This window comes from Biomphalaria glabrata, chromosome 8, assembly GCF_947242115.1.
Source record: "Biomphalaria glabrata chromosome 8, xgBioGlab47.1, whole genome shotgun sequence".
NCBI classification, from domain to species: Eukaryota; Metazoa; Mollusca; class Gastropoda; family Planorbidae; genus Biomphalaria; species Biomphalaria glabrata.
This window is the reverse complement of record NC_074718.1, coordinates 29645979-29669987: the sequence shown is the minus strand read 5'-3', so window position 1 is coordinate 29669987 and position 24009 is coordinate 29645979. Positions and strand designations below refer to the sequence as shown.

The window sequence follows — 24009 nt, the reverse complement described above, 5'->3', positions numbered from 1 at the left end:
GTTTAAACTGCTCTCATGTTACGACAACACAGGTCAGTGTTCAGGCCTACTATAACAATAGGTCTCAGTTATGAGAATTCTTATAATGCATTTCTGACCTGCCTAAAGAGGTGACAAACTTGAGTTATGACCATGACATAATTCATTTGCCAGCTTACCATTGTCCCCTTCCCAACTAAAGAAAAATGAACAAGTTACCCTTTTTCCTGTTTGTTTACAAAATTATCAGGAGCCTCTGTTGGAATTTAAAGCCTTTTATTCTATTGTTTATTTGCCAAGCGCTCTGTCTGTTTTTCACTATGTCCCATATTTAATGTCTAATTATAATGTTTAACTCTAATGTTTAATTCTAAAAAAGCAAACAAACAATTAAAGATAGATTTTGCTGTGGTTATGTAAGTGGCCCACTCTATGTATTTCTTTCTCCATTACAGAACCAGAAATAACTTTAGGCGCAGAGGCATCGCAGGAGTACGAGGTACTCATTGGCAACCGTGACTGGATGAACAGAAATGGGCTAGAGGTGACGGACGTCATGGATAATGTCATGACAGAGCACGAGATGCAAGGTCACACGGCAGTCTTGTGTGCTATAGATGGTAGGATAATATTGTTGTTTTGTGCCTTTTTCTAAACTTCTGAATGAGACATTTAGATCTGTAGACAACATCTTCAACATAATTTTTGCTACCAAGGCCAGTCTTAGTAAATTGGAGGCCCTAGGCAAAGTATATTTGGTGGCCCCTAATGAAATAGAAAAACAAAAAAAAATTATGCAATTCATTAAAAAACTTACCTGTACCAAAATAAAAAAAAAAGTAACTGAAATTCATATATCGTAATTTCCATAACATTCCAGTGGCGTGCAGATGTGATAAACGTTCAATATAAATCAACTTGTGTTTCAAAGGCAGCTAAGTCTTGAAACTTTCAAAATTTTGTCACTAAATTTGTTTGTTTGTTTAGTCCTGTCCAAGGCACTCCTCCCCAATCAATCAAAGGCCTTAAGTGGCTGCCTAGCTTTTTATTGTACAGTTTCTTGTAAAGTTATCTGCAATGGGTGGTTTTCTTAGCAGTTTGCATAACACGTTTTTGAATGTCGGCTTACTTTCCTATGATTTCTTATGACAAAATGGTTTGGTTTCTACTGCCATTTGTGTCACACTAACAAGCGTTCCAGGGACATAAGAAAACAATATTTAAATTACTAGCTTTGTAATTCTTCTTTCGAATGAAATGTGAATGCCACATTGTCAGCAAACAGCAGTTCCCTATTCAAGTTACGCCATCTTTTGGTTTGGGCTTTAAGTTGAGCCAGGTTTAAAAGCTTTCCATTGGATCTACTGTGCATATATTTTCCATCTTCTAGGGATTAAAAATCCCTTGTGAGTACAACTGAAAAGAAGATGCTGAATAGTGTGGAGCCTAAAACACATCCTTGTTTTACCCTGCTCTTGATGGAGAATGGCCTAGAGGCAGAATAGTCAAACTTTTACCTAATAAAGCAAGAATAAAAAACAATTAACCAATTAGTTAATTAACTATTGGTAATTAATTATTTTGTTTGTTATCTCAAACAAAGGTACATAAAAATCATTTGATTCTAATAATCTAAATGTGTCTGAGGAATCTTATGATTATATATGTGTTGTTTATATTGATAAAGTATGCAGCTTTGGAAGTCATATTCAGTTTTGCAAGTTCCAATGTTTAGCTTCTAAAACATATGTTGTCTCATTATGATGGGCATGGAGTGGAAAAACTATTTGTTGTTCGTATATGGATAGCATAGTTTTTCCTGAAGTTTAGGTTTAAGTATTCAAACTGGTGACTATAAGATAAAATATGCACAAAATAAATGATTCACTTCAACTGAAAGAAGAAATGTTATACAAATATTAAGTACAATTGCATCTTTCTCACTAACAGGTACAATCACTGGCATGTTAGCTGTGGCTGACACTGTGAAGTCTGAGGCTCATCTTGCAGTGTATCAACTCAAGAAGATGGGACTTCAAGTGATTCTTTTAACAGGAGATAACCTGAAAACAGCTAAAGCCATTGCTAAGCAGGTAGACTTTTAAAAAGAAATTATAACATTTTAAATTATGTTCATTATATTATATATACATTGCTGTGTAATTATATTGCATGAAATATTTGTTGGTTTCAGAAACAAAAAAAGCTAGCCAAGGTCTCATTAATCTATTGATTTTCTTATGTTGCTGCTTAGGAAATATTGTAATACCAAGATGTTAGAAAAAAAGGTTTCCCTTGTGTGGCATTGTACAGGTTCACTCATGACCAACTGAGCAATGACTTACCCTGTGTTGACTGGCTAGTAATGCAACATGCCTAATTAATTTATTTCAGCATATGCCAACTACCAGTTACGGCTAGTTGGACTCTAAATCTGACTAAATTCATTGTTTCAAAAATAATTAAATCCTTTACTTTTAACCATAATGGTGTTTTTTATTTAAAATACCTTAGCATTAAAAAAAATGGCTCATATAATTGTGATTCTTTCAATCTTGCTAAGGTTGGCATCACCAATGTCTTTGCTGAGGTGCTTCCTACCCATAAAGTGAAAAAGATCAAGCAGCTGCAAGAGATGGGTCTGAAGGTTGCTATGGTGGGAGATGGAGTGAATGATTCCCCAGCACTTGCTCAGGCAGATGTTGGCATAGCCATTGGTACTGGAACAGATGTAGCTGTGGAGGCAGCTGATATTGTACTTATACAGGTTAGGGATGTTCTAAGGCTTAGATCAGTGTTTTTCAACATTTTACTAGTGATGCTCCCCCCTGTCCCCTCTTCTTTCTAAGCTGTAGAAATGTATTATCCTGATGTCTACAGGTAACTAATCCTTCTAGCAAAAGGAGTGCAGTAAGAGTTAACATAGTGTGGGAGCACACGTCTTATAATCTTATTAATTACTTTTAATTACTTGGTCAGTATTCATGTGGATTTATAACTAGAATGCAAATATTTTTTTCTCCCTTAAAATGGTTGTCTATGATACTTTTCTGGCGGTGTCCTTTTACTTTGAAAAAGATGATGTAAATGTATATTTCAAGTGATGATATTGTTCAGGGCAATACTACTAATACTGTAATAGTATATGAAATAAATAGTCATTGAATGAGACAAGGACCTATGCCATAAAAATATGCCATTATTTTGTTGTGGTCTTCTATTGTAATTTCAGAATGATCTATTAGATGTGTATTCTGCTATAAAACTGTCAAAGAAAACCGTACGAAGAATACATATCAATTTCTTCTCCGCCTGTATCTATAACTTGCTTGGAATTCCCATCGCTGCTGGTGAGCATTGTAATTGTATTCTATGTACCATGATTCCCTTGTAGTTTGAATGTTCTCATCAATCGGTAGTCCTATTCAACAGAATGATGTGGTAACATGTAAGGTATGGATGTATGACTCTATATATATTTTGTTACCAATAAATAGCCATTAAACAAATTCAATATACTAAACAGCACATACCAATGTATTATTAACCTTGTAAATCAGAGGAATATTAACATTCTATCTAAATAAAAATAATTATTTATGTAGATGGTGCTAAATCACTTCAAGTTTTCAAATTACAGGCTCTTCTGTAAACAATTGATTGAAGTGTTTATTGAATTCTTCTTATTATTTTTTTAAATTCCTTTTATTTTAATGTTGATTTCATACTTTGGTTTTATATATTTTCTTTTTCTTCTTAATCTTTCATGAATGAAGCGAGACAAAGAATTAATAACATTAAAGACAACAAATTATTTTACATTCTTTAAATCTTTGTTACACTTTACAGAAATAATTTTTTGAATGAATTAAATTAACTTGAAATAAAAATAAATTGTATACAATGTTTCCAAAAATTACTTTGCATCTATTTTGTAATAATCAATGCTAATTTATTAAATTTTTAAAAACTTTCATTAAAAAAAATGAAAGAAGCTGTAAAAATTAAAGTTTTACTTTATAAACCATCTTTATCTTAAACTGTTCTACCAAACAAAGTGTTTACCATTCTAGATCTACAAAGTAGCACAGTTTTTATTGTTAAAATATTGGAACTTATATTTTACAGGTGTGTTCACTCCAGTTGGTTTAGAGCTACGTCCCTGGATGGCATCGGCTGCCATGGCGATTTCGTCTGTATCTGTTGTCTTAGCTTCATTGCTACTGAAAACGTAAGTTAGCTTTAAACCAGTGATATGAAGAATATCTTATGTTTTCACTTATAACTTTATAACTACGAATATGAATAATATGATGTTTGCTAACTTAACTCAAATAGTTGGAGGGGGTGAGTGTATTAGAAACACCAGTTTTGTATTAAAATCGTATTGATTTGATGGGATAGAGAAAGAAAGAGTAGGCTTCAAAAGCAGTTATACATTGAACTGCAGTATCATTGTTGCAGGGTTTGTTGAGTTATATAAGTAAGCAGAACATATTTTTTCTTGTAGAATAGAAATGTAGCATAAAAGGGTGCTATTTTTTATATTTTTTTTTTACAAAGCTTATATTAACTCACTCTGTCTCATTTGTAAATGTTATTGCTCCCTCTTCGTATATCGGATCAAGTTCAAATTTTGGACAATTATTTCTTGTACCTGAGAAAACAAGAATAAAAAAAAATTTACTTATTAGCTAGTTATTGGTAATCCATTATTTTGTTTGGTATTGAACAAGGGAAAGAAATTATATTCGACAAATGTGATGGCATAAGTTGAGTTAGTCCCCTTGAGGAGGCTTGAGCCCTGGGTTCAAATTCAAATTTTTTTTAATGCATTTAAAAAGCGATTACAGTAACCTTCACCCAGATAACCACTTCTTTCTCCTCACCCCTCCCTTTTCCCAACTAGTCCAGACAAGTGATAGGATCATAGCTGATTGAGAAAGTAAAGTTCCCCTTCCAGACCTTGCGATTAATAGATTAAATGATCTGAAGGTCATCTGTTTGAGTGGTCAAGCACTTGGCTTCCGAACCTGGGGGTGTGGGTTAAAATCTCATTGAAGACTGGGATTAGGAATTTCTGGATATTTATGGCGCCCCTGAATCCACCCAACTCTAATGGGTACCTGACTTTAGATGGGGAAGGTAAAGGTGGTTGGCTGTTTTGCTGGCCACATGACACCCTGCTCATTAACCATTGGTCAAAGAAATAGATGACCTCAACATCATCTGCCCTATAGATCACATAATACAAGCTGTTTTTTTTAAAGTATTTTTAATGTTATTCTTGTTTTGTTTTTTTTAAGAGGTGGAGAGGAATAAAAGAAAAGTGTTTAGAAATAATCTAAGAATTTCAACAAATTCTGACCTTACTTTTATTTACAGATGCATCAAATTAAATGTCTTGCTAGTCTATAGATTTCACAGAACACCTTCTAAATTATACTAACACATTCTTCTTTTTTTTTTTAATCTATACTTTTTTCTCAGAACTGATAGTCTAAAACTCTACATAGTCTAAATGTCATGTTTAATTTTTTTTTTAATCATACCAGATTCCAGAACTCTGTCACAGATTTAAAAGATTATTGTAATTGTGAACCAAATATTAGTCTAAAAAAATAATGACATAGCTGTCATGACAGCCAAGAATATATCTGAAAGTTGTATTTCATAGATAATGATGTCAGTGCCCTGTAACTCTGAAGCGAATCTGAATTGTGAAATAATTTGAGATGTCTTTTTTTTATTCCAATTTATTCAATTTTAAAGATCAGTATTCTTGACAACCCACACAGCCTAATCCTCATTTTTTATCATTTTTGCTTCAGCCTCATATTCTGACAGTTTCGTTTGCTTTCATGTAACTTCCTTCAGATTTGCTATGTCTCTTTTGCATGTAGGTTCCGCAAGCCCAAGAAAGAACATTTGATGACATCAGAGTATCGAAAGAAGCTGAAAGAAGACCAAAGCGATGATGTGGTTGTCATGGCACACAGAGGGGACTGGAGCCTGTCCATACGATCATCACGACATAGTAGCATTTCGGGAAGGTTGGTTTCTTCAAAGCACAAAAATATATTTACCCAACAAGACCAGATAAGTCTTTTAAACCCAGAAGTGACTATTGACTTACGAAATTCTGAATATAGTACTTTTATTTGAACTGGTTTTCACCGTACAGTATTTTATTTTGCATTTAGGCTATTTCAGTTACAAAGGAGAGTGATGGGACTGTTATTAGATCAAAATAGTCTCATAAGTTTTGCTTAGTCTGCTTTGTAATTGGTTTGATCTCATTTGATTATAGCCATTGTAAAAAACAAATCATCTGCTTTTACTATTAGGATGCAGCCTGCTTACTTCCTTCAGCTATATTTTAGATATTTATGATACTAATTCCTGTAGGTATCACATGCATTTTATCAAGTGCTAGTAAACATAACTGCATTCAACTGAGGAGAACGTAGCGTATGTCCATTCTCATTTTCAAATAAAGTATGTTGTTAAGAACATTGTTTTGTGTGCCTTGATTGTTTCATTGATTAGTATGTCATTAAGAACTTAGTTTTATGTTCTGCATGCCTTGACTGTTTCATTCATTGAAAGTCACATCTATGATGCTATTACTTGTACCAATTTTAATGGGAATTGAATTGTTGATGGTGTCGCCAAAATGCATATAGATGCATGTGTGTGTTTAACATTCAATACATTATATATGTGCTCTAATACGAGCCTATAAAGTGTAATCTTCAGACAGGTGCATTGTTCATGCTGAAATTTTATATATCAGTACATGCTTTCTTATAAGATAAGATAAGCGTGTTCATGTGCCAAGCTATTTTCAGGTCCATCAATCTTTTGAAACATCTTTTCTTAGCAACAACTAGCTAATAAACCAACGCTAGGCTGGGCACACAGTCTTATCAAATATCATTCATTTTGAATGAAGAAGAGATGGTATTGTGGGTGTTAATTTTAGTGAACGTCACACACTTTTTTTTACAACACTTTCCTAGAAAGTTTTTTCTTCCCTTCTAAACCAATCTTTCTTTCATTTTCATTGCACTCTAGTTCTCTCCCTTAAACTGATTCTACTTGCATGGTTTTGAGTACAAAGCTTATATCAACTCTGTCTGGTAACAATTCAAACACTTTATTTCTCCCACACCCATTCTCGGTTAAGTTGAAACTCTGCACAATTATTCATAGGCATAGACAATACATTGAATTCATAAAAAAAAAAGTTAACCAATTAGTCAATTATTTATTGGTTGTTAATTATTTTGTTTGATACCAACAAGGGAAATTAATGCTTCAGTATTCACAGATATATTTAAATATGTCAGGTCTTGTCCCCTTAAATAATTGTATATCATTTCTCCTACGACCATTCTTGGATCAAGTTAAAAATTTAAACAATTATTTATTGTACCTAACAAACATGAATCAATTAAAAAATTAACCAGTCAATTAATAATTGGTGATCAATTATTTTGTTTGATACGGTATTGAATAGGGGAACTAACTTTTACATGCTTGAGTGATATAGTTGTAACTGCAGATAAGCTTTGTTGTAGTTTTTTTTTTAAAGGATTTACATTTGATAGTATCAATTTGAAACTTACATGATTGATGTTAACCCATTTTCTGCAGCTGACTGCAGTTTAAAAAAAAAATCTCAACCCATGGATTTGGATATATCAGGTTCAGGTCAAAAGTAACCTTTTCACAAATCAATAACATGTTACTACTGATAAAAGAATAATGTATAATTAAGTTATATAAGTACAGTAATGGTGGTAGAGAAATAAGCTCTATGATGCTAACCTGAAGGTTGTGGATTCAAGTCTGGACATATGTCTCATTATGCTTTAAATGGAAATGGTAATCAGGTCATAGCTATGGACAGTTGGTTGATGGTACATATAACTTTCATTAACATTAGCCAACAAAATGATAAAACTTAAATTCTTATTATGAACCGCTAGGTCTAAAAGATGAATTTTAACTTGTATCTATGTTAGTGGTGGAAGTATGCAACCCCTAAATAATATATATGTATATATTTTTTGTTTTTCATTTTCTATAAATATATAAATACAAAACAAAAAATAAACTATAGATGAATAGATTATATTTTTAAAAAATGTAACCATGATTTCTTTTTTCAAATTTAGAAATTACTTTCAAAAAGTCATTTTCATCATTAAAAAATAACATCCAAATAATTTCATTACTCACAGTTCATGTGTTGACATTTTTTCATTAATATCATCCAATAGAAAAACTAGAGAATATGCAGAATCCAGATTTTTATCCTGAACTATTCGGTAAAACAAAAACATTAGTCTGTAAGTATGTTGGAACAATCTTTTTGGTTCAATGTAGCCGCTTTTTGTAGCAGCTTTGAAAGTGTAGCCACTAACATATACAGCTTTCTTCATTTTTTTGTTTACTTTTTTATTTATTAACTGGTGCTTTGATTTATGTAGAAAAAAAAAATACAAGTAAGACTAAGCTTTGAATTCATATAAAAGATTTGTGCAATTATAAAATATTGTCCGAGATGTCATTCTAAAATAAATTTGAAAAAAAAAAATTGACTTTAAAACATCAAACACAGTTGTATGTACAATAAAAACAGCAACACATTTGTACTTTAAGGCCTGTCCTTAGCCTTGCTTACATTTAAACCCAACCATTACATTTATTTTCTTTGATGCATGCTGCAGTAGTAGAAGAATGAAAAGAAAAGACTACTATGGAAATGAGAAAGTTTTAGTCAGAAGTAAGAAATGTAATATTCATCAATGGAAACATCAGAATGAAAAAAAAAAGATATTTCTTCTTCTTCTTTCTCATTGTTATGTTGGAGTAAAAAAAAAGAAAAAGATATGATTCAAGACAAACTTTCAACTGATCTATTGAAATACCAAGTAGGATTTCACTGGAGAAAAAAAAGAAAGCAAGAAATGGAACCTAAAGGAATGTAGATTGGAAAAAAAAAAATCATTCTCAGATATGTAGTGAGGACTTTGACAAAAGAAGGACATTCCCTAAATGGTGATGGGCAGTGGTGATAATGAAAAATTTTGGTAAGGAAAAAAAAAAAGGATACTTAAAAATGCTGAAGTGCACACGAAGCATCATTCACTGTACTCTAAGTAGAACTTGGCATGTTAAATGACATCAAGATTTACAAAATATGTTTTGCAGTCTACTTCAAATCATAAAGCTTTAATTTTTTTTTTTTCATTTTAAAAACATTCCTCTTATCTAATGTTACCTATTGTGATATATGAGAATTTACAAAATATTGTCTTGCCAAGAGTTGTTCTGCAATTTATTTCTACTATACATGAGAAAGTTTATGCATCCATTTGTATTTATACAATAGTTGTATTAAGTTGGCAGCATGTAAGCTGGTGTAAACCATCAAAATGTTTTTCCTTCACTTTTAGTACTATATCAACTACTATAGATTACTAATACCAAAACCCACCTCTAAGACATAGTTTGAAGAACACTCATGTTGAAATCTAGAACTGGGTCCCAACCCTGCTGCAAACAAAGCACCACTTTTAAGTTGGGGGAAAAATATTATTGCAAACATTATTAATTTTTTTTTTAACTAAAATATAAAAGTGCGATATTTTTTTTTCGTATTTCATCCAAAACAATACTAGGCCTATATCTAAAATCAAGTTTGTAGCAGGAAAATTTTATTTTTTTTAAACATTGGACTTGTATTTAGATCTAAGTCTTCTAACTTGATAGCAACTTATTATTTGTTTTTTCTTGGTTTTTAGCAGCTTGAAATATTTGTAGATATTTTGTCCAAAAGTGTTCTAATCAATTGACATATAGTACTTTTTACATCTAACAATTATAGATGACTACTTATTCTAATTCATTAGCAATGGAGGTTCAGACTTAAGAGATTTGTCAATAATGACATTTTTCACACCAGGCATATTTTATAAACAGCTAAGCTGATATTTAAAAGGCAGAACCATATATTCCTTTAAAAAAATTTTTACAAGCAGGAGAACAAAGATTCAACCTCAGATATTTTTTCCTTTTAAAAGTACCATGCTAAAAAGCCTAATTCAGCTAAAACCCCCACATTAAGAGGAATAGCATAAAATTATGTAAATGTTTTTCCATTTGCATTTAAAAAAATGAAGCTGAAACATTTTTGTCCCACTTTGCTGAAAAAGATACCAGCACTACCTCACCACATAGCTAATGAGATATTTAAGTGGTATTAGTAGTCATCCGTATAGTACATTCAAACCTCATATCAAACTTGCTTTTTTAACCTCAGTTGTTGTTTTTTTATCATCTTAAAGAAAAAGTCCATTCATATATCACACAGTATATAGAGCTCAGTCAGGATACAAGTAAAACTATCATACATAAAACTTACATTTCAAAATATGTCTAATGTCTCATATAGTGTAAAATGTTCAATCATTCCAGAATTAATTTACTAAAACATACAGATAATTCTATTCTACAGTACAAGTGTCAGTCATCTCCAGTCTTTTGACGAACGTTTCTTGCCCCTGTTGCGATCTTCCTCTTTTTGAAAGTCACTGTTTCCCCAGATTCTGGACACAATGAGGTCACTATCTTTTCTTTAAATTTGGGCCTTTTTGGAACAGGAGTGCTATCATCAGCAGATGGTTCTTCTGGCAGTGGGATCTCATCCAGAGAAGGAGGAGTGCTGCTGTCATCATATATTGTTGGCTGCCTGTGACCCAGATTAAAACAGACATTTGTTCAAAATAAGACTAATTTAAGATAATTCAATAACCAAATAGCTGTAAACTGAATGGAACTAATTGTATTATAACTATATCCTACATTTTTTAACAAATTGTGTTAAGAATATACTAAATGTATTTTAAATGTTCTTAGTATATTCTATGACAATAAGAAAAAGAAAAGTATTCTATGAACTGCTCATACTCTATCTCAATAGTTTACAGCATAAAAGAAAGTTAAGCCACGACAACAATGAGCATCACAAGAATATCAAGAATAACACACACAAAAAAAAAAAAAGTGTAAAAAATTCTTTAGAAATGATAACTTGAGTAATAAACACTATCAAATGAAGTGATAGTTTCTAAAACGTTAGTAAATTAAGTTAGAGCTACTTGTTTTCACCAATATAGTTTAACATAAAGAAAAAAGAGAAGAGTTCCATGAGCTATAATTAAGAAGTTAGGAAAAAACATTACATTTGTATAAATCTCATGTTCAGATGTATAAACTGTTTTAGCATTGACTAATATATATATTAATAGGTCTATTTATTTTTGTATACATTGACAAATATGTGTATTTATATTCCTGCATCCAATAGTATCATCAGACATTATATGTATTAATAATAATTATTATATATACTTTTATTTTCATTCACATAATAAATGCAAATGAGTCTATTAATTAAACAACATTAACTCAATATAAAATACCCGGTATATATATACAATATATAAAATAATAAAAGATCAATGGGCTTTATTTCTGCAAGTATAAATATATATGTCAGATGTACATATAGATTCGAATTTTTAAAATTGAAGTTACGAAAAAAAGGTTATGCACACATTCCTATACACTGTATTTTTTATGATTGAGATGATCAATAGTCGCTAAAAGCGACTCACAGAGGCCATAAATCAATTATTTCATAAATTCTAATAAATGCTGTATTAATCTGTTTGAAGCCAATAAACTGTGTTTCATTAATTTCATATTTATTCATTGAAGAGTTCTGAGAAAATATTTTTTGAAGATTTAACTCTACTAGTCTACATTAAGATATTGACAGCATCTCTATATTTGTATAGGTCTGTGATATAAAAATTAGATCTAAACTATACCCCAGTTAATTGCTACAAAATAGAGAAATAATTTAGAAATGATAATTTCTTTAAAGTACAAAAAATGTCATATAAATAGTGATTTACTTTGGTCTACTTATTTTTTAAATAAAATTTTTTAATAGGCCCTATTTACTGTAATTTATAAAAAAAAATATTAAAAAAGAACACTAAGTATTTATAAAAATTATATTTATAAAAATTACATTTAAATTAAAGGATTTGCTTGGCAGTGTACTGGATTTACACAGTCTGTCAATAACTATGGATCATGTTTTAGACAAAAAAATGTCAGTATTGCTTGATTTTAAACATGATATTGCGATTGTTAATTTTCATAAGATATAGACATATTAAAATGGTTAATTTGATATAGAAAGTACTGCTAATGTGTTGATTCCACTGAAATTATAACCCCTATTGGGTTTTATCCCAACCCTCAGTATTTTTTTACAGAATTTTATTCCAAATCAGTTACATTGAGATTTACAGCTTAATGTTATGCTTTCAGTTTTAAAAAAGATCTGCAAAATGCATAGAATATATAAGGAAAAACAAACTTCCAACCCCAAGTAATTTGTTTACCAAGACAAGATGATAAATAGGGACCATTAAAATCTTTTTAAAAAGTCTATTAGCCTATGAAAACAAAATGCAATTTCAAAGCAAAAATGTACTTTAAAAAATGACACATTTTTTAGCATACAGTAAAGATCTTTTAATTTTATAGAACTAATTGTATCAGTTTTTCCAGTTTAGTTCAATAGAATTCTCTAAAGTATAAAATACTTAATGTTTAGTTATTTTTAATGGGTATGTTTTATATAGTAATATCTGATTTCATTATCATTACACCTGAGTATAAGAAACATAGAGGCTTACACTGTGAATATTTTTAAAAAGCCAAAGAATTGTTTTTACATTGTAGGATTATGAACTACATACATTTTCTGTTTTGTATTTGATGTCATGTTATAACCTTGGGACACAGAAACAGATGACCTTTACATCATCTGCCTTATAGATCGCAACTTTTATAACTAGCGATGCAGAATAGATTAACTAACCACAAAAAATGTGTTGACTTAGTTTAGTGAGCATACATGTGAAATAACTTACTCAACTTCTTTCACTACACTCCAGGATCCATATGCAGATCTGTTATTGCTTGTAGAACTTTTAAATGTAACCTTTGCTTCCTGAACTACTACTGGTGGTGTTTTCTAAAAAATGAAGATAAAAAAAGGATAATTTAGAATAAAGATTTATTGTTTGAAGAAGTAAAACAAACCTTTAGTTCCACATTTAATTCTATATTTTTGTTCTAGCCTTAGCACTCTTAATGAATACTACCAAATTTAGTAACTAATTGTAAGTTGACATAAAAACTAACTTGAGAAATTAAATCGACAAGAAATAAATTGGTGATTTACAGTTTCTTTGACTGTTGCATCTTTTGTTTCTTCTTTCTCTACTACATCTAAATCTTGAGATACATTCTGTGTCTTCTGTGCCTCTTGTTCAGCAAGAGATAGATAATCTTCAGGAGCTTCCCAAACAGACTCTGGATATTATAAATATTTTTTTAATGTAGAAGTAAACATTAAATCAACATATTTATATAAATCACAAGACAGTAATGTAATTTCAATGAATTTAAGAGCAATGCTATCTCTTTGAAGCCGAACTCATTGAGAATTATAAAATTTAAAACTAAACCAACATTAAAAACAAAAAGTATAAAATGAATAAACTCATAAATACATGAGATGATTAATATGATAGCTCACTATAGGTTGTGGAAGTGATCTCCCATACTCATTTCAGTGAAGTGATTGTTTTAAATAAGTATTTTGAATTGAACTATTTGAAAGAGATCCTAAGTCATGTTAATATTTTATAATGCTACAATATCTAGTGATGAGACAAGGAATTGGGAAACACAAGAGAGAGAATATGTAAGGGACAAAAAAACAATGCTCATTAATTCATCACAAGTTTCCTAAAGAAGCAGATGACTGTCACGTACGCATTATCTATTTTTATCTCAAGGTTCGCCGGCAGACAAAGCGAGCTCGGGAAAGTCCAAGTTAACATCCTCTTTTTAATAGAGTATTTATAATTAGTCATAAATGCAAACTATTGTACGTTAAGCTGTAATTTGATTGGTTGGCCAAGCGACAAAGAAAGAATAGTCACGTGATAACGCGAGGGACTGTGAAGGTTCTAGATATTACCGCCAGTCAGGAGTTAGTATTTGAAAGGAATAAGACATAAATTATTATTGTGTAGATCATCTAATCCAGTAGAAATATATTAACTATTTCATTTAATTACAGTTTACCATTGTAATTATTGTGAATAGCTGTTCCAAGTTTTAAATTAAAGTTTCTGTATTTGACAAGGAAATGTTTCTTCAGTGAATCTATTAGTAACATACTTAGATCATCTTATCAACTGGCGATTTCTAGATAATCATCTTTTCAGCTGACAGTTTTTAGATCCTCAGCAATCACGATCATCGATTCTTCAAGTCAAATCAAGATCATCTTCAATGTGACAGTAATAGGAGGCATATACATATATAAGAGATTGTGACTTGTGGCATACAGAGTGATCGTGACAATGACATTAGATAAGGTCAGAGGTGGCTAGGCTGTCAATAGTGGTGTACCAATAAGCCAAGCATGGAATAGCTTGTTAGACATGAATGTGAATAATTATGATGTATTTTTTTAAAAAGATTATTGACATGCCTCCAGTAGCAGTGCTCCAGTAATAATGATATCCTTCAGGTGTAACTGCCTCCCACCATTCTTTTACTTTTGTTTTCTTTTTACTTTCAACTTTTTCTTTCTTTTCTTTTTGTGTTTCTTTGGCTTTGTCTTGGTAAGGTTTCTCTGTACAATCTAAAATTAATTTGATTAAGCTCAACTTATTGAAAAATAACAAACATAGTACATGTAATTTGAACAGTAAAAGAATACATTGTAGTACAGGAGATGCCTTTAGAACTTTAAAAGTTCCTAAATTTTCTGAAAAAGTAAAGAATGATATAATTGTTTGTGAACTTCTTATCTTGTAAAAATTATATAAAAGTTCTTTATAAAAAAAAAATAATTTTAATAGTGCTACAAAAATATACTTATTATATTACATAGTTAAAATAAGAATAGGCTAAAAGTTCAATGTAGCTATAGCTACTGCTCTAATGTAGTTGCAACGCTGACATAGGCATGATCCTTTCTTTTTTACCCAAAATAAATAAACAGAATGGAAGTTTCTTCTAAATGTTAAAACATGAAAAACACAAAACTGCCCAAACTCAGCTTAGAGGTATATTTGATGATGGAAAATAAATGGCTATGTAATATAATTATTTGCTTACTGCTAGGTTGAGGCTTTGGTTCAAGAGACACTCCATACTTTGCGGCAAGTTCTGGATTATCTTTAAGATCTTTTTTGAACGCTTCTAATGCAGCCTGAAAAATTAAATTTGTTGCAATATTTAAATATTTGTAGAATACCTGTATGATTCAGCAATAAATTGTGTATACTTAGTGATACCAGTGAATCAGTGAAACAAAATCTTTTAAATTTTGCAATCAAATAATTGTCCATCCTAGGAAATTTTTAAAAAGAGCAACTATTCAACAGTCATAGAAAAAAACAAAGTAGAATATGTAATCATAAAATGAGTAAGCAAAAAATGGAAATGAAATTTAATGAAATCTAGCTAATACATTTACGATCTCTTATTTAATAACTGTCTATTTAGTACCTTTTCCATTTTGTCCATATCTTTCTTGAGCTGTTCATCATCAGCTGATTTCTGGAGACTTTTCTTTCGAACCTAGTTAGCAAAAAAAATAATAATATTTGATAATGATTGGGTGGCTGTACTGAGCATCATGTGTATCTTCTGTCAAATTAATGATTGGCTGGCTGTACTGAGCACCATGTGTATCTTCTGTCAAGTTAATCAACAAATTCATTACAAAAAAAGGAAACCAAAACTAAAGGTTTCATTTCACAAAACTTAAAACATGATTGATGCCATAGTTGAGATTTAAAATGGGTGGAGTTGCTGATTGCACTAGTTGAGTTATTACAAACAAGATTTGTTCATGAGTCATGCTCATAATTAATGCAAAAGCAACATGTATAGTTTTATTCTAAAATGTAAACTACCAATACTAAACTAAATAACAGAAAATACAGCATATTAAATATGTACTAAAGGTTATAACAATACACTGCTCATAATTTCAAACAAATAAGTAATGTATAATTTAATGGCAGCCAATACTTTAAAGGATGCATCAGGATCAAGGATAATTAACTCTAAAGCTATAACCCATATCTGACTGAATAAAACTAATTGCTTTCAGTTAATGAACTAGATCTTATCTTATCAATTACAGATGTTCCTTCAAAAGAGAAAATAATCTACTGACTCAATAATACTTAAGTGTCTTAAACTTGTTAGTCAAGTTTTCTACCAGCAAGTTTTAGTGATTTAACAAACCTCTTTAAGCCGAAGTTCCACATTTTCCTGGTGTCTTTTTCCACGCTCATGAAAATCAACACTCTAAATTAAAATCAATAAAAATCATAAATTTCAAGGCTTATATAATATTGTTTCAAGTCATCAAGATCTATATGATATCTTTATACAATAAATCATCAACTAATTTATTAAAACTTAAATGTATCTATGTTAAAGAAAGATGTTAACAAGGTACCTACTGGTTTGTTATCAGTGATCCAACACTTACAAAAGTCACAAAATTTTCTTGGGACAGATTTCCAATATTCTGACCTGATAATATTTATATAAACATAACAGTAAATAATCTGCACATATTTAAAACTACTGGAATATATCTTAATTTGATAATTTTCTGATCTGACCCTACAAACTGAAAAAAAAAAGTCACATTTGTACCACATTTACAACTATTGATATTATGATTATAGTCTGGTACAACTATGGCTATACTTCACTGCAATGATGTTACAGATTAGGATTATGCCAAGAAACCTGGTGTGGCTCAAGGAGCTATGACCTCGCAATTAACAGATTCTTAATCTTTAAGCTCTTTATAGAGTCTAACCCTACATCTACTACATGCAAAGAAGTATTTTTTAGTAACTTTATCTTACTTATTTTACACATGTAGTTTATAGACAAAAATTAAGATGTTCAATAAAATATTTGTGAAAATATTTAAGAAAAATGTTTACCATATTTTTGTGCATATACCCAGCATGCATGTATACCCCACACATAATTAACAACAAAATTGAATACCCTGCATGTGCATAGAGTGACTTAAACTACTGGTACTATTTGGTTTCTTGAGGTTTTTAAAGAGATTTTCATAAAGCTTTCCTATGTATATTTCACAACCACACAGCGAACTATAGGAGGTATAAAGACCCACAGATATGTCCTTAGTTTCAGTTATGCTATGTTTATGAGTAAACCCTGCACCTAAGTATACCCCACAAAGCTGCCATTCAACTGGTGGGTTATAGGCCCGAAAATATGGTACTGGTTATTACTATTATTCTCAACATTAGTAAAAGCATTAACAAGATGTCAATCCCTAAAGAAATCTAGATATTCTTATCAAGACAAAGAAACTTTACCTTTCATTTTAGACTGAATAAGTTTTATAAGAGTTAGGGACTAAGTCGATTCTAAAAAAGTTTTCTATTTAGGTTATAGAAAATTTTGCGTATATAGTATTCTAATCAACATAGATAAATTATATCTAATTTTTCATACTAATATATACATTCTTTATACTAATATATATTTTTTTATACTAATATATATACATTTTTTAAACTAATATATACACATTTTTTTTATTAATTTTATATTAATACTGAGAAACTGGCAGCACAAGACTCCGCCCAATATGTTCAGTGAGTCTACTTTGCCAAGAAAAGATGAAAGCTGGGGTGGTAATACATCCACTACTGTTAATCAAATTTTTACTGTATTGCTAAATAATATATATGTGTAATAATAATAATCACAAATGTCAACACAGAAAAGGTTAGCATGTTAAATTCAAAAGCAAAAAGAGTGACATATTAAATTCAAAAGCAAAAAGTGTGTGACTCAAAGATTCTATCTTTTCATCAATTGATATTGATGATGGGGAAAAAAAAGACAAAATTTAACTGAAATTATGAATAAAGTCTGATTAAACTTAAATGTACGAACAAAAAGGATTATTGATCGAAAAGTTGCCAAAAAAAAAGAAAACATTGGATAAAGGTACAGTTGGCACCAAACTATCACCAATGTTTATATTTAATAGGTAAACAAAATCTAATAAAATACTCAGAAAGACACGAAGATAAAGGCACATTCCTCTTTCCATATGCTAGGAAAAATTTGAACAAATGCTCCCTCTTCGCTAGTGCTATTAGAGCATGGATTAGATTGCCTCAGCCAGCCAGGAAAACCGGTGACTTGGCAGACTTTAAGTCATTGGTTAACATGCATGACGCATAGGATGTTATCAACTTCTTTTTTGAAGTAATGTCTTGACATATAAAATAAGAAAAAAGTTATCCCATGTTCAGTTGTGCATCTTTATTAGAAAAACTGATGAAAATGTGGATACAAACAGTTAGGTCTAAAAATTCTGCAATGACAAAGCTCAAGAAGCTTTCCAACTGCTGGAAAAGCAGCAATGACATTAATCATCAAGCAAAGAAATACTAACACTTCTTTCTGTCACCAGGAGGTTTGCATATTCATTTATAATTAAAATGTAAGGGGGAGGGAGGAAGGGCGAAGGGTACTCTGCATTACAAAAATTATAAAAGGGCCTAATTTTTTTTTTAAGCGGGTACATATCATCATTCATATAGATTTAGAAATTTAGATCTAGAGTCTAGAAACTAGATCTATATATTTAAAATTTCAATTTGGTGTAGTGAGTGCAGTCTCAGACTTGTCACTATTCACAGTATTGTCAGTGTAGATTCTTTTATTTTATGTAGATCTAGATATAGATAATAAGATATCTAGATCTATTTAACTATTTAGTAATTACTTACTAGATTTCTAGATCTAGATTTATCTATTTATTTTACTTTAGTTTAATAATTTACTTACTTAACTAAATCTATTATTTACTTAGGACTTAGATCTAGATCTACTAGATATAAATCTACTAGAGTAGTATTTAAATTTAAGTATTTAGTAATAAATTACACTCACTCAACTCATTGTGACTGACACTGTCAGTATTAGTATAACTTAGTATAAGTAGATAAGTATTTATAGATGTAGATCTATAGTAGTTTATTTATTTCGGACATTACATGAATTTGGACATTCGCTGTTTTTTGTGGTCATTAAATAATTATTTTAATATTTGTTATAAAACTAGCGCGCTGTATAATTTGCTTGTCCATTTTCCAATTATTCTAACCCAATTTCCTTCCATTTAGCTGTCTTTTTATGTAAGAAAAACGAATTTCAAATTTGTTAGTCAGGTTGTTGTTTTTTCCTATGTTACCCGGATGACTTTACCTCTTCCTAGAGTTAAGACTATATTTTTTGATTGGCTAAGTCTATACTAATGAGCCCGGCAATATTTATTCTGTTTTTGGAGCTAATTTATTTGACCAGTATCACTTACCAGCATCACATGTAAAATCCTAGAACACATAATATGTAGCAACATCATAAACCACTTAGACAAACATAATGTCCTCACACCATACCAACATGGCTTTAGGAAATATAGATCATGTGAAACACAACTAATAGGACTAATTGATGATTTTTCAAAAGGTTTAGATAATAGTGAACAAATAGATGCTATCTTACTAGATTTTTCTAAGGCTTTTGACAAAGTTCACCACCATAGTTTGCTTTAAAAAATTAAAACCAAATAGATAAAACACAGAGTAAAGGCATCCAGAGACTATCCCTCTTGAAAAAAATTAGCTGGCACAGATTGGGGAGCTAATCACAACATCCTGAAAAAGACCTATACCAGTTATGTAAGACCTGTACTAGAATATGGTGCCACAGCATGGGGCTCAGCAGCCCAAACCAACCTAAGAAAAATAGACAAGGTTCAAAATATTGGTCCAAGGATAATGACAGGAGCAATCAAAACAACACCCATAAGAGCTATGGAGGAAACCGCTGCCCTGATCTCTCTGGATGAAAGAAGAGAAATAAAAATCCTTTCCCAATTCACTAAATTGGAAACCTTGGAGAGGCACCCACTCAGAACAAAAATCCACAAAACTGGCACAAAAAACCGTCTCAAAAGGACCAATTTCATACAGGAATCTCTAAACCTAAAAAAGAAACACCAACTTGAAAAAATTACTCTGGAATCCTCGATACACTATAATGAATCTCCACCCTGGGACGAAAGCCCTCTTCCTACTATAAGGGACCATATTGAAAACATAAAAAGAAAATCTGATTACAGACCAACAGAGCTCAAGGAAATAGTGAACTGTTTTCTACATACCAATTACCCTAGCAATCAGTGGATCAGAGTTTACAGGGATGGCTCATCCCATAAAGCCACCACAAATGGAGGAGCTGGAATACTTATCGAATGGCCAGATGGAGGAAAACTAGAAAAATCCTTTGCAACTGGAGAGCTCTCTGACAGTCACAGAGCAGAAAGGGAAGCACTAGCACTAGCTGCTACCATGCTAGCAAATCATCCAAGTTCCCCTCACAGTCAGATTGTCTTTCTAACAGACGCAAAAACAACCCTCCAAAGCCTGCAAAACTCTGATTCCCCTTATATTAAAAACCTCAGAACAGCACTCACAAAGCTCAACCACAACAGCAAAAAACTGTTATTCAATGGATACCAGCTCACATACAACTAGCAGGAAATGAGAAGGCTGACACACTCGCCAAGAGTGGGAGAACAAACTAACAAGTAAACTCTGCACTCTATCCAGAAGAAATGAAGAAATTAATTGTAGATAAAATAAATGAGAAATGGACGAGCTCCCATCCAAATCACAAGAAAGATGATGCTTACTATAAGCTATCCCGACAAGACCAACGTCTAATCTTTCGACTCAGGACCGGACACAACAGAATGCGACAACACATGTTCCGGAAGCTCAAAATTGGAACCAGTGAAATCTGCCCATGTGGAGTATCACCAGAAAATGCCGACCACGTCCTCCAAAACTGCTCTCTCTACCAAGAGGCCCGTATAAGACATTGGCCCCAAATCACCCCAATAGAAAGAAAACTATATGGAGAGCTCCCTGATTTGGAAACCACTGCGCAGTTCATCTCATGTATTGGTCTAGTCATATGAACACTCCAACATAACAATGAGAATGATGAAGAAGAAGAAGAAGAACTAGATTTTTCTAAGGCTTTTGACAAAGTTCACCACCATAGTTTGCTTAAAAAAATTCAAATATTTCGGCATTAATGGTCCACTGCATCAGTGGATTAAAGACTTTCTGATAGGGAGAGAACAAACTGTAATAATAAATGGCTCTAAATCAACACCGATAACAGTAAACTCAGGTGTACCTCAAGGAACAGTCTTGGGTCCACTACTATTTTTAATTTACATAAATGATTTACCAAATTGCATTACTTCAGGAACAAAAGTCAGATTATTGTCAGACGATTGTATAATATATAGAACAATAAAAACAACACAAGACACAGATATTTTACAAAGAGAATTAGATGAATTACAGAAATGGGAATCAAATTGGAGCATGTCTTTCCACCCAGAAAAATGTCAGTTGTTAAGAGTAACAAAAAAACTAAAACAAATTAATTCCACTTATCTTATTCATGGCAAACCAGTAACACAGACTAAAAACGCAAAATACCTAGGTGTTATAATAAATGAAAAACTGTCATGGAATCCACATATTGATGAAACTACAAAAAAATCAAACAAAGCATTAGGATTTATTAAAAGAAATTTCTATAAATCAAATAAGAACATAAAACTAAAATGTTATTTAACCTTGGTTAGGCCAATAATAGAATATATGCATCCTCTGTTTGGGACCCCTCAACTCAAGAAAACATTAAGAAACTAGAACAGACACAAAATAGAGCAGTGCGATTCATAACAAACGAATATTCACATTTGACTAGAGTAACACCTTTAGTAAAATCACTAAATTTAGAAAGCCTTCAGGACAGAAGGATCAAAAGTAAAGTAGCAATAATACATAAAACACTGAACCATAATCTTCAAATACAAAAACAAAATTTAATAAAATACTCTGAAAGACACAAAGATAAAGGCACATTCCTCATCCCATATGCTAGGACAAATTTATACAAATACTCCTTCTTCCCTAGTGCTATTAGAGCATGGAATGGGTTGCCTGAGCTAGCCAGGAAAACCAGTGACTTGGCAGAATTTAAGTCATTGGTTAATATGCATGACTAAATGCATGACGCGTAGGACGTAATCATCTTCTTTTTTGAAGTAACGTCTGTATTATATAAGATATAAGATTCATAAGCCAAGTTTTCTAATTCTATACCAAAAAAAAATTAATACGGTGTCCGAATTAAATTACGATTTTCTTACCAAAATTTATTTCGGACAGCCAGTTTTGGACATCAATAAAAATGATTTTATATTATATTTGTTCGTTTGTTGTTGTTTTTTTTAATAGAGAATAAATGGGCAAATGTTTGGAGTGAGCTTAGTACATTGAATGAAGTTAAATGCTTAGATCTAGACCTACTAGATAGATCTAGATTTATATAGAGAGAATATAGAGGATTCAGTTAGCAAGAATGGCTATCGTAACCTGTAGGGGCCTCCTATACTACAAAAGATCATCTGTATTAGAAATTTATTAAATTAATAAACAAAAAAAAAACACAAACATTCAACACACATCTAATCATGCAAACCCCAAACATTCAACACACATAAAATAAACAAACATAAAATAAGTCTAAAAGTCGGTGCAGAAATCACTATTCCAGTGACCTAATTTTGGTAGAATAAGTGTGTTCATATTTTTATTTTTTGTGTTCGTATTTATGCATAGTTTGAAAACATCGTAATGATTTCATGTGAGGGGCTATGCCTGGGGATCTTAAAATTTAGTTAATGTTAATATAGAATTAAAATCTGAGTTTATTGATGCCTAAATATAGAGACTGTCCGAAATAAATTATGGTGTCCGGAATCAAATAATGTGGGTCAAATGTGTCCGAATTAAATGAAAACACACGGCCTCTTTGACCTTAAATATAATAACAAATATAGGTTTGGGGAACAAATATAAGTAGTCATCCTCCTTTAACTAAAGAAGATTTTGATACGTCATTTTCTTTTCTATGTCAAACCATTGTAAAATAATGCGCTGTCAAAGTCAAACTTTCAAATTTGGGCCTATAGGTGTCCGAATAGCATAAACTACTCTAGAATCTATATAGACTCTAAATATTTATAATTTTATTTAATTTTCTTGAAGATTCTAATTTTCTATCAGTTTATTTATTACAATTACAGCTACGTTTTTCTATTTACATTACTTTGTTAAACTATCTCTAGATTAGGGTATACCCTAGATCAGTTTATTAACGTTAAACAATATATTTTACATAGATGTAGATCTAGATATAGATTCTAGATCTAGTGTAGTTACAATTCTTACATTTTGCACCTGCATTTATAAATAATGTCAACAACTTGACTATTCTAAATTTCTCCGGTTATCTACACGTCCACGTTATTATCTTGTATGCAATATTTCGAATCTAGATTTAACTTCTTTTCGGAAAAATCTATCTAGACTTTTTTTTCTTTTTTTCAATTAAAAACATAAAATTGTAAAGAAAAAAAATTAAAAATTTGTTAAATCTCATATATCTATCCTAATCAGACTTTAAAAATACACTTCTTATGTTTTATTGACAATAAACGCCGGCGAATGAATAGTTGTCTCAGTCATAACAAAAAGGTAACCTGTTTTTTTTTTCTATTTTTATTTAAAGAAGAGTTCGAAGGTCACAATATTGTAAGGCCTCTGTGTTCATTGGGTGTAACTGGGGAAGCCTTCTTAAAAATGCTAACTTAAGCCAATCATTTCATTTTTT

The 24009-nt window shown here is 31.1% G+C and overlaps 2 protein-coding genes across 9 annotated transcripts in view; one reads left to right on the top strand and one right to left on the bottom strand.

The window, feature by feature from the left end:
- Nucleotides 1-11751, top strand: part of LOC106066429 (copper-transporting ATPase 1-like) — a 37380-nt gene extending 25629 nt beyond the window's left edge. For 4 of the 6 annotated variants that reach the window (XM_056038296.1, XM_056038295.1, XM_056038297.1 and 1 more), the window contains 6 exons: nt 435-599; nt 1930-2072; nt 2543-2746; nt 3212-3329; nt 4108-4210; nt 5883-6496. In XM_056038296.1, coding sequence (XP_055894271.1) covers nt 435-599; nt 1930-2072; nt 2543-2746; nt 3212-3329; nt 4108-4210; nt 5883-6144 — 995 coding nt within the window. In that variant the 3' untranslated portion in view covers nt 6145-6496. Of the gene's footprint in view, nt 1-434; nt 600-1929; nt 2073-2542; nt 2747-3211; nt 3330-4107; nt 4211-5882; nt 6497-8267; nt 8337-10507 lie in introns of those variants that run through there. The other 2 variants (XM_056038300.1, XM_056038299.1) reach the window with 2 other exon arrangements.
- On the bottom strand, nt 10601-23815 carry LOC106066428 (WW domain-binding protein 4-like). Of its 3 annotated transcripts, XR_008779372.1 has the most exons (9): nt 23568-23813; nt 16635-16707; nt 16414-16476; nt 15667-15738; nt 15274-15367; nt 14642-14794; nt 13279-13449; nt 13005-13108; nt 10601-10741 (listed from the first exon to the last, which is right to left on the bottom strand). XR_008779372.1 is itself a non-coding variant. In XM_056038303.1 (8 exons), coding segments are annotated over exons 1-8 (672 nt in total). In that variant the 5' UTR covers nt 23570-23815; the 3' UTR covers nt 11893-13064. The 3 variants fall into 3 exon arrangements, 2 of the variants coding, with proteins under 2 accessions (XP_055894278.1, XP_013080884.2); XM_056038303.1 differs by lacking the exon at nt 10601-10741 and having other exon boundaries at nt 11893-13108; nt 23568-23815; XM_013225430.2 differs by lacking the exon at nt 10601-10741 and having other exon boundaries at nt 11893-13108; nt 13319-13449; nt 23568-23805.
- Between the last annotated feature and the right edge of the window lie 194 nt (nt 23816-24009).